General features: G+C 41.1%; 2 protein-coding genes across 3 annotated transcripts in view; one reads left to right on the top strand and one right to left on the bottom strand.

Annotated features, from left to right (window-relative positions):
* Window positions 1–607: 607 nt before the first annotated feature.
* Window positions 608–4,805, top strand: baalcb (BAALC binder of MAP3K1 and KLF4 b). Its single transcript, XM_060916091.1, has 3 exons — window positions 608–791; window positions 3,029–3,222; window positions 4,624–4,805. The coding sequence occupies exons 1-3, from the start codon at window positions 608–610 to the stop codon at window positions 4,789–4,791; spliced, it is 546 nt and encodes a 181-aa protein (XP_060772074.1). The 3' UTR covers window positions 4,792–4,805.
* A 2,709-nt stretch (window positions 4,806–7,514) lies between these two features.
* nme6 (NME/NM23 nucleoside diphosphate kinase 6) overlaps window positions 7,515–19,558 on the bottom strand; it is a 39,247-nt gene continuing 27,203 nt past the window's right edge. For both annotated transcript variants that reach the window (XM_060917667.1, XM_060917668.1), the window contains exons 4-5: window positions 15,847–16,007; window positions 7,515–8,499 (exon numbers count right to left, since the gene is read on the bottom strand). In XM_060917667.1, the coding sequence (XP_060773650.1) occupies window positions 8,348–8,499; window positions 15,847–16,007 (313 nt within the window). In that variant the 3' untranslated portion in view covers window positions 7,515–8,347. The remainder of the gene's footprint in view (window positions 8,500–15,846; window positions 16,008–19,558) is intronic.

The following is a 19,558-nucleotide window of genomic DNA, read 5'->3' as shown; positions in this document are numbered from 1 at the left end:
TCACCGCATTTAACATTTACCAAAAATGTTATTTTAATCATGGTGGCACGGTGGTGCAGTGGTTAGCACTGTCACCTCACAGCAAGTAGGTTCAAGGTTTGATCTTTATGGTTGACTGGGTCTTTCTGTGTGGAGTTTGCATGTTCATTTCATGCATGTGTGGGTTTCCTCTGGGTGCTCCAGGTTCGTCCCACAGGGCAAAGACATGCAGATTAGATTGACTTGCTACTCTAAATTGCCCATAGATGTGAACAGATGTTCATCTCTGTATTAGCCTTGAAATAAATTGGCAACCTATCCAGGGTGTAGCACGAGCAGAGATTGGCTTCAGCTCATCTGCAACCTGCAATGGATAAGCAAAATAAAAATAAATTCATTCATTATTTTAATTACTTTAACATTAGGCTACTTAATATCACCACATGAGAACATTTTAACATTGTTTTGTGTCTCCCACCGAAATAGCATGCGGGTCAGAATGTTGCCTGTACTTTCTCTTTGAAGAGTCTTATTGAACCTTTTTATATCAAGATGAACGAATGAAGAGCTAGTGTGTTAAGTGCCACTGGTGAGTTCCTCTGGTGTATCCCCGATCTCTGGAAGAATCATGGGTTGTGGAGGCTCTAGGACAGATGCTTTGGAACCACGGTACCGGGAAAGCTGGACCAAAGAGACCGAATCTACTTGGTTGACCAGCACAGATACAGACATCCCTCTGTCTTCAATCCACAGCATCCCTTCAGAGACCTCCTCTGAGGTTGCATTTGCATCAGCGAAAACCACCAACTCTGGTGAGGAAACATGAAAAATACAGTGGTGCTTGAAAGTTTGTGAACCCTTTAGAATTTTCTATATTTCTGCATAAATATGACCTAAAACATCATCAGATTTTCACACAAGTCCTAAAAGTAGATAAAGAGAACCCAGTTAAACAAATGAGACAAAAATATTATACTTGGTCATTAATTATTGAGAAAAATGATCCAATAGTACATATCTGTGAGTGGCAAAAGTATGTGAACCTTTGCTTTCAGTATCTGGTGTGACCCCCTTGTGCAGCAATAACTGCAACTAAACGTTTCCGGTAACTGTTGATCAGTCCTGCACACCAACCTGGAGGAATTTTAGCCCATTCCTCCATACAGAACAGCTTCAACTCTGGGATGTTGGTGGGTTTCCTCATATGAACTGCTCGCTTCAGGTCCTTCCATAACATTTCAATTGGATTAAGGTCAGGACTTTGACTTGGCCATTCCAAAACATTAACTTTATTCTTCTTTAACCATTCTTTGGTAGAACAACTTGTGTGCTTAGGGTCGTTGTCTTGCTGCATGACCCACCTTCTCTTGAGATTCAGTTCATGGACAGATGTCCTGATGTTTTCCTTTAGAATTCGCTGGTATAATTCAGAATTCATTGTTCTATCAATGATGGCAAGCCATCCTGGCCCAGATGCAGCAAAACAGGCCCAAACCATGATACTACCACCACCATGTTTCACAGATGAGATAAGGTTCTTATTTTGGAATGCAGTGTTTTCCTTTCTCCAAACATAACGCTTTTTATTTAAACCAAAAAGTTCTATTTTGGTCTCATCTGTCCACAAAACATTTTTCCAATAGCCTTCTGGCTTGTCCACATGATCTTTAGGAAACTGCAGATGAGCAGCAATATTCTTTTTGGAGAGCAGTGGCTTTCTCCTTGCAACCCTGCCATGCACACCATTGTTGTTCAGTGTTCTCCTGATGGTGGACTCATGAACATTAGCCAACGTGAGAGAGGCCTTCAGTTGCTTAGAAGTTACCCTGGGGTCCTTTGTGACCTCGCCGACTATTACACGCCTTGCTCTTGGAGTGATCTTTGTTGGTCGACCACTCCTGGGAAGGGTAACAATGGTCTTGAATTTCCTCCATTTGTACACAATCTGTGTGACTGTGGCTTGGTGGAGTCCAAACTCTTTAGACATGGTTTTGTAACCTTTTCCAGCCTGATGAGCATCAACAACGATTTTTCCGAGGTCCTCAGAAATCTCCTTTGTTCGTGCTATGGTACACTTCCACAAACATGTGTTGTGAAGATCAGACTTCGATAGATCCCTGTTCTTTAAATAAAACCGGGTGCCCACTCACACCTGATTGTCATCCCATTGCTTGAAAACACTTTAATTTCACCTTCAGATTAACTGCTAATCCTAGAGCTTCACATACTTTTGACACACAGATATGTAATATTGGATCATTTTCCTCAATAAATGAATGACCAAGTATAATATTTTTGTCTCATTTGTTTAACTGGGTTCTCTTTATCTACTTTTAGGATTTGTGTGAAAATCTGATGATCTTTTAGGTCATATTTATGCAGAAATATAGAAAATTCTAAAGGGTTCGCAAACTTTCAAGCACCACTGTAATTATGTATCTTGTTACAATCTTTTAGAAAGTATCAACTGCACTGTTTCAACAAGCAAGTGCATTGCCCTTTAGGAGAATACTTTCCAGACACCAGTACATTCAGCTTCAGTTGTCATGGAGATGGCACCGTTCCTTCTGCAACTCACTAGATGGGGATGGGCTTTACTTTACACAATAAAAAAATCTAAAATAATAATATTACAGTGGTAAAGATAAAATACTTGATTGGTGATAAGGAAAGCTTTGAATCTCAGTGATGCCAAATAAAAATCGAAATAAAAATATTACCATTTAGCTTGAATATTTATTTTCCATATGAGTCATAATTTCATGTAATTTGATTTTTATGTACTGTAATTGGCATGTAGATGTTTCAGCTTTCCTTCTACAAGTATAACATACCGTAATTGCATATCAGAACTCAGAGTGCAGTGATTTTCTTTTAGAGTCAAGTATAAGTATCATTTCTCTTCCACCTCTATTATACATAAAGCTCAAAATTCGACCTGCCCAAAACCTTTAGATAGATGCTGGCTCTAATGATTGCCAAAAGTATGAGTCACTGTGTTCACTATTTTTATTTTTTATTTTTGGTGACTCTCTATTTGCGCTGACAGATATCTTCGACGATGGCCTGCCAGCGCCTGCTCAGGCGTACCTCAAGGTGTGTTCTGCCATGTCTGAGGCTACTCTTAAAGATGTGAAAGGTGGTGGTCCTCACTCTATACTGGCCTCTCAAGAACAGGAGGGGCTGCCTTCCTCACCAGGCACCACAGTGCAGAGGAGAAGTGTTGTTCGTACTGAAGAGATTGTAAGTCTGAACTTTCCATTCAACAATAGATCCATTAGAAATCAGGCACTTGGTGTTATCTTCAGAATAGTTGCATTATAAATACACAGTGTGGCATGAAACTCTGTCAATCTGCTTTATACAGTACCGTGCAAAAGTCTTAGGCACATGTAAAGAAATGCTGTCGACCAAAAATGGCTTAAAAATAATGAAATGAAATGTTTCAACATAAAAAAAATACTATAAACAGCAGTAAGCCATAATAAATGAAACAAAGTCAGTATTTGGTGTAAGACGACCCTTTGCTTTAAAAAATAGTAGTCTCAGGTACAATGAGTGCAGTTTGATAAGGAAATGAGCTGTAGGTTTGACTGAGCATCTTACAGAACCAGCCACAGTTCTTCTGGACACTTTGTCACACTCGCTTCTTAATTTTGCACCAAAACCCAGTAGCCTTCTTTATGTTTTCTTTTCTAATCTGAAAAGTGCTCTCTTGGCGGCACGGTGGTGTAGTGGTTAGTGCTGTCGCCTCACAGCAAGAATGTCCGGGTTCGAACCCCGTGGCCAGCGAGGGCCTTTCTGTGTGGAGTTTGCATGTTCTCCCTGTGTCCACGTGGGTTTCCTCCAGGTGCTCCGGTTTCCCCCAAAGACATGCAGGTTAGGTTAACTGGTGACTCTAAATTGACCGTAGGTGTGAATGTGAGTGTGAATGGTTGTCTGTGTCTATGTGTCAGCCCTGTGATGACCTGGCGACTTGTCCAGGGTGTACCCCGCCTTTCGCCCGTAGTCAGCTGGGATACGCTCCAGCTTGCCTGCAACCCTGTAGAACAGGATAAAGTGGCTAGAGATCATGAGATGAGAAGTGCTCTCTGATGGAATATGCTGCTCAGATACAAGCATATTTTTTTCCTGCAACATTTAATTTTGTGCTGGAAAACAAACGTACCGGAAATGTTTAGTTGCAGTTATTGCTGCACAAGGGCATCACACCAGATACTGAAAGCAAAGGTTCACATACTTTTGCCACTCACAGATATGTAATATTGGATCATTTTTCTCAATAAATAAATGACCAAGTATAAGATTTTTGTCTCATTTGTTTAATTGGGTTCTCTTTATCTACTTTTAGGACTTGTGTGAAAATCTGATGATGTTTTAGGTCATATTTATGCAGAAATATAGAAAATTCTAAAGGGTTCACAAACTTTCAAGCACCACTGTATTCTAATACTACCCTGTGTTATCTATGTCCAATATCACAACTGTTGTTTATTGTAGTTTTACGTGGCCTAGATTCAGTAGAATTGAACATAACGAGCAGATGTGCAAATTACAATATTACAGAAGTGTGTTGTATAATCTTTCTGCAATCAGTAATCACATTCTATTGTTTGTTTTTCTTTTGCATCCTGGTAAACCAAGTGGCAAGACAACAGGATGTCCAGTAAGCAGGTGACCATCACTGTAACTCAGAGCATTCGTCAAATGGACAAGAGTGGAAGGATCAAAGAAAAATCCCACACTACTTTTGAGGTCATGAAACCTCTGGATCGTTTGACGGAAGCAGAAGCAGACTCTGTTCTGAAGTGAGACAAGAACGCAGCTTAGGGACTGACATAAGGCGACTTATGGATGGATCACCAGTCTTGTAAAAACTGTGATGAATAGAAGGCAGCGTGGAGCCAAAAGGAAGGTCTGATTTCTGACAGGCTTTATTAGACGATGTAGTTTTGTGTGAAAGTCACATTTAGTTCATTTATAACAAATTGTTGCTTTTATTTATCATTCCCCAGGGGCAACAGAGATATCCATCCATCCATCCATCCATTTGAACGGAGTTCAAATTTGAGAACGGAGTTATTTGAAATGATATTCTGGAAAAACAGGGTAAATTTGTGACAATCAAATCAATCACCAGAAGCCCTTTTAAGCTATATATATATATATATATATATATATATATATATATATATATATAAAGTATAAACAAAACCACATGGCTGCATCTGTTTTATGTAGGCAGCGCACCAATTGTATGTAATTATCCTTTTAATCAAGAGTGCCTTTTAAAGGTTTGATGACTAATTCACTTTTGCTATTGAGACAAATGGCGTTTTATTGGGGAGTATTTAACAAATTAATATCATAATTAGGCAGGATGGTGGCGCTGTGGGTATCACTGCTGCCTCACAGTTTGATGGTTCCTGAACTCGGGTTACTGGCTGTGGACTGAACTGTTTCACCTGTTCTCCCCATGTTTACATGGGGGTCATCCATATTCTCTGGTTTCCTCCTCCTGCTGTCCAGAGACATGCAGGTACACAGACTGGCTACGCTAAACTGTCCCAAAGTGCGCATTGGTGTGTGAATGGTGTCCTGTGACGAACTGGTGTTCCATGTGCAGTGAATTCTCCTGTTTTGTGCCAAGTGTTACCAAAATTAGCTCTGGATCCACTGCGAGAAACCAAGATAAAGTGGTTCCTGAAGATGAATGAATGAATGAATGAATGAATGAAATAACCAAAACAATAAGTTAAAGCTAGACGGCCTTTCGATTTCATAAAATCGATGAAATTTAGTTCCCTCTGAAATTTGGTCATTGTGATGTATGTTTATTTCTGTAATATCTCATCTCATTATCTCTAGCCGCTTTATCCTTCTACAGGGTCGCAGGCAAGCTGGACCCTATCCCAGCTGACTACGGGCGAAAGGCGGGGTACACCCTGGACAAGTCGCCAGGTCATCACAGGGCTGACACATAGACACAGACAACCATTCACACTCACACCTACGGTCAATTTAGAGTCACCAGTTAACCTAACCTGCATGTCTTTGGACTGTGGGGGAAACCGGAGCACCCGGAGGAAACCCACGCGGACACGGGGAGAACATGCAAACTCCGCACAGAAAGGCCCTCGCCGGCCACGGGGCTCGAACCCAGGACCTTCTTGCTGTGAGGCGACAGCGCTAACCACTACACCACCGTGCCGCCGGCCCTAAACTCATTAATTTTTTTTTTTAAACTAATAAATTGGAAGTCTGTGATTCGAATTCAGTAGCTTTCGGTCCACTAAACAAAAATAATTGGGTGTCGAGGAAAATTCTTTTTATGACCTAAACTTGAAAAATCTGAAAGACAGTACAGCTTTAATTGCCTTGAATTTGACATGGAGTGTCAGAACAGGCTAAGATACAACACCATGATGTGCTAATGTTCCTATCCACTACTTCAATCGTTAACACTTTTTTACTCGTTTACCATAAATCATAAGTTAACTTCATGATGTGAAGAAAACTATCAAATATACAGTACATTCTAAATGTGTGAGCAACATTTAAAGCAATAGTTCGGGATTTTTTACATGAATCTGTATGGCATCCCCGTCAACAGTGTCGTGCAAATACACTGACTTACCCCCGACAGCATCCTGTGAGTCCAGTTCTTGTCTAGTTTTGGTCCAGACGAAAGTAGTCCGGCAAGTTTGTTGGGGTCACGAAAGTAAAACGTTTTTCTTCTCAAAACAGTATGTGTTCAAAAGAGTGATATATTTGCATCACAAAACCGTTGACAAATAAAAAGTCAGACCTCGCAATTATTTGGCGCTATATTTTGTCTCCCTTGGTATCACTGCGCGCTGTCATGTTGACATCTGCGTAGGAATCAACACCTTTCCCATTGTTTGGCAGTGATTAGGAGTTCAGATCAGCGGCGCTAACAAGCTGTGGCTCCAGCTTCACCTTCTTCCACTTCTCTGTCCACCCTTTCTCTCTCTGCCTGTTCTAACTCCATCTGGCGAATTTCTTCATCTGTATATTCGGGTTCATAAAGATATCCCTTTGGCTGTGAGATGAAGTCAATGTTTTCAACGTCGCTGTCGTAGTCAGACATGTTGTCGCTAACTTTGCTAGCAGTAAACAATGAATGAAACAGCCGTGGCTGTCACCTGGCGGCAGCGCGCAGTGATGAGAAGGGAGAGAAAATAGTGCCAAGCGATTTCGAGGTCTGACTTTTTATTTGGCAACGGTTTTGTGATGCAAATATAATCACCCTTTTGAACACATACTGTTTTGAGACAAAAAACGTTTTACTTTCGTGACCCCAACAAACTTGCCGGACTACTTTCGTCTGGACCAAAACTGGACAAGAACTGGACTCACAGGATGCTGTCAGGGGTAAGTCAGTGTGTTTGCACGACACTATTGATGGGGATGCCATACAGATTCATGTCAAAAATCCCGAACTATCCCTTTAAAGCTGTGTTTAAAACATTAACAGGATTTTTTCAAGTTAACACGATGCATTAATGGGATTTTTCAAGCGCTGAGTGCTTTAATTGGTATAGAAAAGATAACAATGAAAAGAGAGCCAGTAGAATATGTTCAGTAATAAAAGGAGCATTTCAAAGTGAACATCATTTCACACAATCATTTACAAAAAAGACAAATGGCACAAAACTATTTGAAAATAATGAAGATTCTATAAATCACAAATAAGAAAAGATAAAGCAACGTGTCAGCAACTGAATCCAAGAAAATGGCACAATATTCAGCCTGAATAGTGCTTTCAGGTCTTTATATACAGTCTTGTGCAAAAGTCTTATGCACCCTATTTTTTTCCATAGAAACTTTGTTGTAGATTTCTATTTTATGACTTCTACATCATCGAGTCGGTACAAAAACATTTTAGGAGTCCAAACTTTTGTTTTCCAGCACAAAATTAAATGTTATTTTAAAAAAAAAAGTTTGTATCTGAGCTGCATATTACACAAGAGAGCACTTTTCAGAATAAAAAAGAAAACGTAATGAAGGCTACTGGGTTTTGGCGTAAAATGAAGAAGCGAGTGCGACAAAGTGTCCAGAAGAACTGCGGCTGGTTCTGTAAGATGCTCAGTAAAACCTACAGCTCATTTCCTTATCAAACCGCACTCATTGTACCCGAGACTATTTTTTTTTAAGCAAAGGGTCGTCTCTCACCAAATATTGACTTTTTTTCCACTTACTATGGCTTACTGCTGTTTATAATGTTGAAACATTTAATTTCGTTATTTTTACGCCATTTTTGATCTACAGCATTTCTTTACATGTGCCTAAGACTTTTGCACAGTACTGTACATTTGAGCTGTTTCTGATTAAGGCATTAAAATTGTTAGATATCTTTTAGTGCAGAATGGATTTGTCTCCGCTTGTCATATTCCACATGCCCTGCCCTAAAACATGGCTCCTCCATCTCGAACCAGTGCTGAACACTGAACTCTGGAAAGAAGAACGCAATCTCTCTTTCGGCTGATTCTGGTGAATCTGTGAGCACACACACAAAAAAAAAAATTTCAGTAACTTAAGTAAAAGCACAGAGACGAGCAGAAGAATTGATGCTGACAGCAGTGCTCACAAACAACAGAATACACAATCAGTAATTAAATATCCATTAGTAAACATTGACCATCGATATAATCCACTCTGATGAACATAACGCAGTTTGTTTACAAATGTATGTGTGCTGACTGGTTACAGTACATGGCTCCATTCAGTCTGTTAGACGTGTGCAATTGTGCACTGAACAGAAAGAAAGAATGGCATGAAGAAATCGATTTGTAGTTGGTGAAGAACAGCAGGAGAATAGATTACTCCCACGACAACCTGTTCTGACCATTCATCTGTCGTTGAGGCAAAACAGTGTTCGGACTCAAAGTTAAAGGAGAACTGAAGGCAGTTTTTTATCATCATCAAAATTCTATTTCTCATTTTATTAAATATCGAAATGCATTTTGATAGCTATTTTGTCACTGCTATAGCAAGTTATGAGTGTTTGAAATATGCTATGGAATACATCAGTCCATACAGTGGTGCTTGAAAGTTTGTGAACCCTTTAGAATTTTCCATATTTCTGCATAAATATGAGCTAAAACATCATCAGATTTTCACACAAGTCCTAAAAGTAGATAAAGAGAACCCAGTTAAACAAATGAGACAAAATATCGTACTTGGTCATTTATTTATTGAGAAAAAATGATCCAATATTACATATCTGTGAGTGGAAAAAGTATGTGAACCTCTAGGATTAGCAGTTAATTTGAAGGTGAAATGAGAGTCAGGTGTTTTCAATCAATGGGATAACAATCAGGTGTGAGTGGGCACCCTGTTTTATTTAAATTACAGGGATCTATCAAAGTCTGATCTGCACAACACGTTTGTGGAAGTGTATAATGGAATGAACAAAGGAGATTTCTGAGGACCTCAGTAAAAGCGTTGTTGATGCTCATCAGGCTGGAAAAGGTTACAAAACCATCTCTAAAGAGTTTGGACTCTACCAATCCACAGTCAGACACATTGTGTACAAATGGAGGAAATTCAAGACCATTGTTACCCTCCCCAGGAGTGGTTGACCAACAAAGATCACTCCAAGAGCAAGGAGTGTAATGGCGAGGTCACAAAGGACCCCAGGGTAACTTCTAAGCAACTGAAGGCCTCTCTCACATTGGCTAATGTTAATGTTCATGAGTCCACCATCAGGAGAACACTGAACAACAATGGTGTGCATGGCAGGGTTGCAAGGAGAAAGCCGCTGCTCTTCCAAAAGATCATTGCTGCTCATCTGCAGTTTGCTAAAGATCATGTGGACAAGCCAGAAGGCTATTGGAAAAATGTTTTGTGGACGGATGAGACCAAAATAGAATTTTTTAGTTTAAATGAGAAGCGTTATGTTTGGAGAAAGGAAAACACTGCATTCCAGCATAAGAACCTTATATCATCTGTGAAACATGGTGGTGGTAGTATCATGGTTTGGGCATGTTTTGCTTCATCTGGGCCAGGACGGCTTGCCATCACTGATGGAACAACGAATTCTGAATTATACCAGCGAATTCTAAAGGAAAATGTCAGGACATCTGTCCATGAACTGAATCTCAAGAGAAGGTGGGTCATGCAGCAAGACAACGACCCTAAGCACACAAGTTGTTCTACCAAAGAATGGTTAAAGAAGAATAAAGTTAATGTTTTGGAATGGCCAAGTCAAAGTCCTGACATTAATCCAATCGAAATGTTGTGGAAGGACCAGAAGCGAGCAGTTCATGTGAGGAAACCCACCAACATTCCAGAGTTGAAGCTGTTCTGTACGGAGGAACGGGCTAAAATTCCTCCAAGCCGGTGTGCAGGACTGATCAACAGTTACCGGAAATGTTTAGTTGCAGTTATTGCTGCACAAGGGGGTCACACCAGATACTGAAAGCAAAGGTTCACATGCTTTTGTCACTCACAGATATGTAATATTGGATCATTTTCCTTAATAAATAAATGACCAAGTATAATATTTTTGTCTCATTTGTTTAACTGGGTTCTCTTTGTCTACTTTTAGGACTTGTATGAAAATCTGATGATGTTTTAGGCCATATTTATGCAGAAATATAGAAAATTCTAAAGGGTTCACAAACTTTCAAGCACCACTGTATGTCAAAGCAATGGCCGTAAACGAGATTCGTTGAGACCTGTGCGAGACATCGTAGGACGGAAGCAAAACGTACAGCAGAAATCAAAGTGACCAACATCTGCCAACATTGTCAAAAGACGCGCGCGCCCTCTTTCGAATGCTGATGTAATCAAGACGGAAGTTCTGTTTTGATAGCAATCAGGAAAGTTTGAAAAAAGTAGGCAGTAATCGTCATTTAAACTCGTTTTTGTGCAATATTTCGTTTGGAGAACAGTTTTCAAAATGGCCGCACTGACACTTGGCTGACACTTCATGTTTCGAAGTCTCGCACAAGTCTCGTGAAGATCGCGCGGATAAGCGACACCTGCCGTGGACCAAACGAACTAAATTCAACATGGCTAAAAACCGAATAGGCCGATAAGTATAATATTTAATTGCGATTAGTTGCCAATACGAGTCATGATATAAGGTTACTAAAACTGAAAATGTAATTGAATAACACGTTAATTAAGAAATAACGCAAGTTTAAAAATGACTTCAGTTCCCCTTTAACTCATATGACTCGGACCATTTTAGAGCGAGTACACGTACTGATTAATAATTAGGAATTTTGTTCGTGTCAGTTGTTATCCAGATGGTCAAAAGCTTCAGTTAATGTTCACATCAAACATCAAAATGGGGAAGAGAGAAGAAGAAGCCTTTATTTGTCACACATACACTCAAGCACAGACTTAAGCACACAGTGAAATTTCTCCTCTGCATTTAACCCATCTGAAGCAGTGAAAACACACAGACACAGAGCAGTAGGCAGCTATGACTACGTTCAGACTGCACCCTGAAACGACCCATATCCGATTTTTTTGCCCATATGCGACCTGTATCCGATTTGTTATTGACAATCTGAACGACATAGATCCGATTTTTTCACATGCGACCCAGGCCGCTTGGATATGTGGTCCTAATTCCGATGCATATCCGATATTTTCACATGCGACTGCAGTCTGACCGGACAGGTCGCATTCATGCAACCTACACGTCATCAACAAGAGACAAACGTCACTATTCTGCGTTGGCTAATCCCGCCTCTTTGGTGGAAAACAACAACATTTGTACAGTTTTCAGAATTTAAATAGACTTTTATAGAATTGATCAAGCTAATGGTGGATTTGGTAGGGACCTGGATGTTTATCTGTTAGCCTGATTAAATAAAACAGTTTCTATAACTGATTTATAACTTAAACCATCCTGTATTACAAGATTATAAGATTCTTCTGGAAATTTCCAGTAATTTGACACCTTCGGTCTCATTAGTCTGCTGCCCACATTAATCAGATTATTGTGTGGGTTCCGCCGCCGCCACAAAAACCACATCGCCAGGTCTCACCTCATCTCCATCGCAAACTGCACTGGTGTTTCTGCACCTTGAGCCAGCGCTGAGAGAAGTTGCAGAATTCAGCTGGCTATAAACAATCTAAAATATTTATAAAAATGTAGAAAAAGTTTATTAATATGACGAAATAAATATGTGCAAATTATTAAGCCTGAATTAAGAGTTTGGTAATACAGCGGCCGTATCCCAAATGACTGCCTACTGAAGCTCGAGTGCACTATATAGAGTTTAAAAATCCATTACTTCCTAGTAACATGTAGTGCACTTATATAGAAATTAGAGAGACATTTAGGAGTCAACCCTCATTACCAGGCTACAAGTTTTCATTTCAGTTCAGAAACAAAAAACACACACGAGCCCTCACACTTTAACACTAACCAGATAATTAAACAAACAAACAAACAAAAAATCATTAAACTTGAAGAGTGCGCTTTTTTTAGTTTACGTATTACGTAGATGTGCTTATTACATGTCAATTTGTGCATGCGGGACACTTTTGGGTCGTTTTCCGTTCATATTAGAGATCGCATACAAGTCTCATATAATTGGTAATGTGAACGGCCTAACAAAAAAATCGGATTTCACAACAAATCGGATATGGGTCGTTTCAGGTTGCAGTCTGAACGTAGTGTATGTTACAGCACCCAGGGAGCAGTTGAGGGTTAGGTGCCTTACTCAGGGGTACTTCAGGCAACCTCAGTTTAACCTAACCGCATGTCTTTGGACTGTGGGGGAAAACTGGAGCACCCAGAGGAAACCCACACAGACACGGGGAGAACATGCAAACTCCGCACAGAAAGGTCACGGTCAGCCACTGGGCTTGAACCCAGAACCTTCTTGTTGTGAGGCGACAGTGCTAACCACTACACCACCGTGCCGCCCTAAAATGTGTGATCTCTGCGACCTTAACCATGGCATGGATGTTGGTACCAGATGGGCTGGTTTGAGTATTTCAGAAACTGTTGATCTCTAGAGTTTACACAGAATGGTATGGAGGGGGAGGGGGAAAAAAAACCCACAACATCCTGTGTGTGGAGGGTCTGCAGGCTGAAACACCTTGCTGATGAGAATGACCAGACTGGTCTGATCTGACAGGAAGTTTATAGTAACTCAAATAAGTAACTCTTTTCAACTGTGGTGAGCAGAAAAGCATCTCAAAAAGCACAACACATCCAGAACCAATCTCACCATTTTCCTCTGACCTCTCTGATCAACAAGACGTTTCCACCCACAGAACTGTCGCTCACTCAGTGTTTTTGGTTTGTCACACCATTCCGTGTAAACTCTAGAGACTGTTGTGTAAATCCCAGATGATCAGCAGTTTCTGAAACACTCAAACCATTATACCAGTATACCATCTGGCACCAACACCCATGCCATGATCAAAATCATAAAGATCACATTTTTTCCCCATTCTGATGTTTAATGTGAACATGAACTGAAGTTCTTGACCTGTATCTGCACGACTTTCTTTTTTTTTTTTTACATTGTCTGTTGCCACATGATTGAATGACTGGATAACTGCATAAATGAGCAGGTGTTCCTATTAAAGGAGAACTGAAGTCATTTTTAAACTTGCTTTATTTCTTAATTAGCGTGTTATTCAATTACATTTTCGGTTTTAGTAACCTTATATCGTGACTCCTACTGGCAGCTAATTGCAATTAAATATTACACTTATCGGCCTATTCGGTTTTTAGCCGTGTTGAATTTAGTCCGTTTGGTCCACGGCAGGCGTCGCTTATCCGCGCGATCTTCACAAGGCTTGTGCGAGACTTCGAAACGTGAAGTGTCAGCCAGGTGTCAGCGCCGCCATTTTGAAAACTGTTTTCCAAATGCACAAAAACGAGTTTAAATGACGATTACTGCCTACTTTTTTCAAACTTTCCTGATTGCTATCAAAACAAACACAACTTCCGGCTTGATTACATCAGCATTCGAAAGAGGGCGCATGCATCTTTTGACAACGTTGGCAGATGTTGGTCACTTTGATTTCCACTGTACGTTTTACTTCCGTCCTACGATGTCTCGCACAGGTCTCAGCGAATCTCGTTTACGGCCATTGCTTTGACATATGGACTGATATATTCCATAGCATATTTCAAACACTCATAACTTGCTATAGCAGTGACAAAATAGCTGTCAAAATCCATTCCTATATTTAATAAAATGAGAGAAATAGAATTTTGATAAAAAATTTGCCTTCAGTTCTCCTTTAAAGTACATGATGATATGGTATATATTAATACTCAATACAAATATGATAATTTCTGTGGGGGGGGGGGGGGGTTCCCCTCACTCACAACCATTCACATACAAGTGCATTATCTGACATTTAGCAGCTTTGAAGGAGGCTGAACTCCACCTCACTTGGCTCAATTACATTAATAGCTTGCTTCCTGCTATATATCAGCTTTTGTGTCATTATGACATAGTGAAATGTATGACAGTGTATGTCTATTTGCTTTATAAACCTTATAGATCACACTTAGTGTGGAAACATTAAATCACAGTGTAAAAACTGCTTTTCTTAGAATCTTTTTTTTTTGATAATTGGCATAATCTTGAATAAACAATAAAATAAAGTATTTCTCGTCATGATTACATATGCATTTTAATGTTTCGATCATCATCATCCCAAGACTCGATTTTTTTTTCGATTTTGTTTTATTGAGTTTGCAAATTTATGCATATTGAATTAAATGAAACCTTATAAATTAATGTATTTTTGGTTTTTAAGAAGTTTAAAAAAGAAAAAAAAAAAGTACTCTGAGAGCACAATATCCCCCACCAGCAACTATATCTATGCTATAAGTGCTTAATACACCCTCATGAAATTGTCAAAGTACAAGTTTGGTAATCAAGGGCTGTAACTCTGGTAAAATGCGACTGAATTGAACAAAATTGCAATATGTGTATTACCGAAATATAACAAAGAATCCTGTCAAGTTTTGTGAAATTCCTCCAAAAACTGTGACAGGAGATGATTTCAGAAGGTGAGTACCCTTCCTGGGACAGGCACCACCACGACATAATCCCCCTTCGAACCTTTTGGTCAGCGGGGGATTCATCTCATTATCTCTAGCCGCTTTATCCTTCTACAGGGTCGCAGGCAAGCTGGAGCCTATCCCAGCTGACTACGGGCGAAAGGCGGGGTACACCCTGGACAAGTCGCCAGGTCATCACAGGGCTGACACATAGACACAGACAACCATTCACACTCACATTCACACCTACGGTCAATTTAGAGTCACCAGTTAACCTAACCTGCATGTCTTTGGACTGTGGGGGAAACCGGAGCACCTGGAGGAAACCCACGCGGACACGGGGAGAACATGCAAACTCCACACAGAAAGGCCCTCGCCGGCCACGGGGCTCGAACCCGGACCTTCTTGCTGTGAGGCGACAGCGCTAACCACTACACCACCGTGCCGCCTAGCGGGGGATTTAAAAAAAAAAAAAAAAACACTTGCAAGACTCTCAGTAGTTGACTCATTAAAAAGTAACACTGCTTAGCTGTAAAAAGGACTGTAAACACATTGGTGTTTCTGTGGATTCGTCTGCTTCTTCTTCACTTGGTTAAAACATTTGTGAATGAAAAGATGTGATATAATGTGAAATGACGATATACAGTACTATGACCCACTGAAAACCTTAACACACACAACACTCTGATTCATAAGGAGCCAAACTATAATGAATTTCCCAAGCTGGCACTTGTACACTGTGTGGATATTAGTTGACTGATGCTCCATGTCGTAATTTAATTCTGAATCTTGAATTTATTTCAGGATGCACACATCACATTCTGTATGATTATGTCAGCGAGTACCTGAGCCGTGAGTTGTGTTCCTGGTGTCAGTGAGCCCATATTGCGCTCGAATGGTCCTCGGTGATGTGTACCGCGCTCGATACACTTTAGTGGGACCCATCAACTCCCGCCAGTGGGTAATAGCATCCTCTCTCGCTAGGATGTAAGCTCTCATTGGACCACTGAAGTGGAAACAGTGAACAGCCAATCTTAACTGCTAGGTACCTTCAAGTAGTACAGCAAACCTAGAAATAACTTTTTGCCATATCATTTATGCTGGTGTTATATAAAGTCGACAGTATATATAAACTATTTCAGTTTATATACTACCACAGGGGCGGCATGGTGGTGTAGTGGTTAGCGCTGTTGCCTCACAGCAAGAGGGTCCGGGTTCGAGCCCCGTGGCTGGCGAGGGCCTTTCTGTGTGGAGTTTGCATGTTCTCCCCGTGTCCGCGTGGGTTTCCTCCGGGTGCTCCGGTTTCCCCCACAGTCCAAAGACATGCAGGTTAGGTTAACTGGTGACTCTAAATTGACCGTAGGTGTGAATGGGTGTCTATGGCCCTGTCCACACGGGAACGGATTCAGGTGAATCTGATAAAATTGTTTATCGTTTCGGCCTGGCGTCCACACGGCACCGGCGTTTTGGGTGCCCCAAAACGAAATCTTTTGAGAACGGGTTCCAGAGTGGAAAGATCTGGCAACGGCACCGTTGCAAAGTCGTCTGGATGAGTAGAACGGATTTGTTTACGATTACGTCACAACCACATGTGCTTCACGCCAGGTAGAAGTGTAACGAACTCGATGCGAGTTGTCAACAAATCCTATAACTTGGTTCATGAAACGCGCTTACAAAATATTTTCACTGTGAATATTTATTGTGGGCGGCACGGTGGTGTAGTGGTTAGCGCTGTCGCCTCACAGCAAGAAGGTCCTGGGTTCGAGCCCCGGGGCCGGCGAGGGCCTTTCTGTGTGGAGTTTGCATGTTCTCCCCGTGTCCGCGTGGGTTTCCTCCGGGTGCTCCGGTTTCCCCCACAGTCCAAAGACATGCAGGTTAGGTTAACTGGTGACTCTAAATTGACCGTAGGTGTGAATGTGAGTGTGAATGGTTGTCTGTGTCTATGTGTCAGCCCTGTGATGACCTGGCGACTTGTCCAGGGTGTACCCCGCCTTTCGCCCATAGTCAGCTGGGATAGGCTCCAGCTTGCCTGCGACCCTGTAGAAGGATAAAGCGGCTAGAGATAATGAGATGAGATGAGATATTTATTGTGCAATGGTGCAAAGTGTGAGAGAGAGAGAGAGAGAGAGAGCCCTTAGGGCAGAGTCAATCCCGCCAGCAAAAATAGGGAAAAAAAGGAGCGATCTCACCTCTTCAGATGTTGGTTTAAGTCCTACAATACATTCCTCAAAAAGGGCGTAGAAAAACAAATTAATTCATCAACGTGTAGCATTAAATTTATTCCGGACCATTAAAAACGCCGCCTTCCGCGTAGAATCATACGTCATCCTCGCCGCCATATTGGATAGGTCAAAGCAGAGAATAAAGATGCCTCATTCATGTACTGCGTTTAACTGTACCAACAGGTTTGCCGTCCAAACGAGATCACATGGGATTACCTTTCACAGGTGAGACTGGAAAAATACTTTTCATTGTATTTGGTCATTATAACGTAATTTTACGAACAGATTTTTCTGACTTTGTGGCTAATATGAAGTCTCGCGCATAATAGTTTATGCGCATGCGTCCTTACTTCTTCTATTATTGTGGTGTCTCCGATGGGACCGTCTTACAGCGCACCTAGAGGTGTGGCATGTGTATTGCATCGTTTTCAGCAAGCGTTGCGTTGCCATATGGACCTGATATTTTACTGATCCGTTGCCCATGTGGACGCGATATTTTTTTTTTTTAAATCTCGTTGCCGTTGTCGTGTGGATGTAGCCTATGTGTCAGCCCTGTGATGACCTGGCGACTTGTCCAGGGTGTACCCCGCCTTTCGCCCGTAGTCAGCTGGGATAGGCTCCAGCTTGCCTGCGACCCTGTAGAACAGGATAAAGTGGCTAGAGATAATGAGATGAGATAGTACTACAGCATAGAATTCTCAAATCTGATTGTTCAGATGTTGATTAGTTTCGTAGAACAGCAGCACTGACGGTAGTGCCAACTGTAATTCTAATCACAGGTTTATCTTAATGCACTTGTTAGCTCATCCGGCTGACAGGTGATGAGCTTTATGCCATCATGTGTTGTCCGTTGTCCGTCCAACGTCATCCACGTTTCACAAAAAAAAAAAAAAAATCGCTTCTTCTCTCTCAGTTCTTCACCGATTTTTATTCTTTTTAGCAGGAAGGTGGGTCTGCCTGGGGTGCATATGGCTTCTACCCAAATTTGCATAATTGCAATTAATAATGAAGATATGGAGTAATTAAGCCCTGACAAGCAGTTTCCACACAAATCACTTCTTCTCCCTCCATTCTTCACCGATTTTCATTCTTTCTGGCATGAAGGTAGGGGTTCCAAGGGTGCATATGACTTCTACCCACTCCGGCCCTGTCTAGTCCAGAAGGAATGATCTAAAGTGGGTCACTTTGCACAGTTCTACTCTCAAATATTTGAGCTGGACTGGTTCAGATTAGAACTGCGCAAGGTGGCCCACTTTAGATCGTTCCTTCTGGACTAGACAGGACCGGCGTGAGCTACGCCGTCATTGATGGTCTCGTTATAATATATTATTTCTATCGTCACAGCTCATTCATAGGGCAAATGCTTCACATCATTTAAGTCTAATAATAAAGATATAAAAAATAAAAAAAGAATAAAATCACTGATGTAGTAAAGTTACCTTTAAGGAGGCATTCGTTTGTTTATTTATTTCACCCATTTCTCCCTAATTTGTTCTTGGCCAGTTGTTATAGTACCTATATACTGTATATGAGTACCAGTAAGTTGTAACCAACTGGAATATCCTTGCCCCCAATACTTTTTTTCTAGACATATAGAACTGACCTGTGTGTACTACTGTTTTCTTGGATAGAACTTTAACCATATTTTTCTTGAATCTTCTGACATTTTCTTGTAAATTATATTCAACTTGTAGTGTAATTAGCATTGGAGGGCCCCGGACCCCTGGCCGCATTGTTCCAGGCCTTTGGCCCGTCATTCGGACAGGCTGAAATTTAGACGGACAGACAACATTTCATAATTCCTAGACATGTCTGTGAAGATTCTCAATCATCCAGGTCATAGTAAACTGTGGGTGGTAGAAATGGGCAACTGGACTTGCTTGAAGATTCTTGAAAACGTTTCACCTCTCGTCCAAAAGGCTTCCTCAGTTCTGTCTGACTAATAGGGAGTATCAGATATTATAATTCCTAGACATAATTCCTTATTTCCCTAGTCTGGCTAACACGACTTCAAAGCTCTGCAAGCATTTGGTCTGGCAAAGATATTAATCCCAACCGTTTCCCAAAGTGCGTGGTTGACCCGCCTCCCTGAAATGCCTCAGTTTGCTACTGGTCGAAGCCAGAAAAGGCTGTGACGAAGCTTAAACCAATCACATCACTCTTTCCTCTGACGTATGTGACACGACGGGGCTAACTGGTAGATTAAACTCTTACCGAAGCCGGTCGGGAGCAAGGCGAAAACGTCCTTCCTTTCAATAAATACCTCCAGGGCTGCTCTTTGCTCCGTTTTCAATGAGAACTTGCTCCATGTTCGTAATGTTTCTAGTGAATGAAG

This window comes from Neoarius graeffei, chromosome 3 (assembly GCF_027579695.1).
Source record: "Neoarius graeffei isolate fNeoGra1 chromosome 3, fNeoGra1.pri, whole genome shotgun sequence".
In the NCBI taxonomy this organism is placed as follows: Eukaryota; Metazoa; Chordata; class Actinopteri; order Siluriformes; family Ariidae; genus Neoarius; species Neoarius graeffei.
Note: the sequence above shows the minus strand (reverse complement) of the source record. Positions and strands in the feature narration are given on the sequence as shown.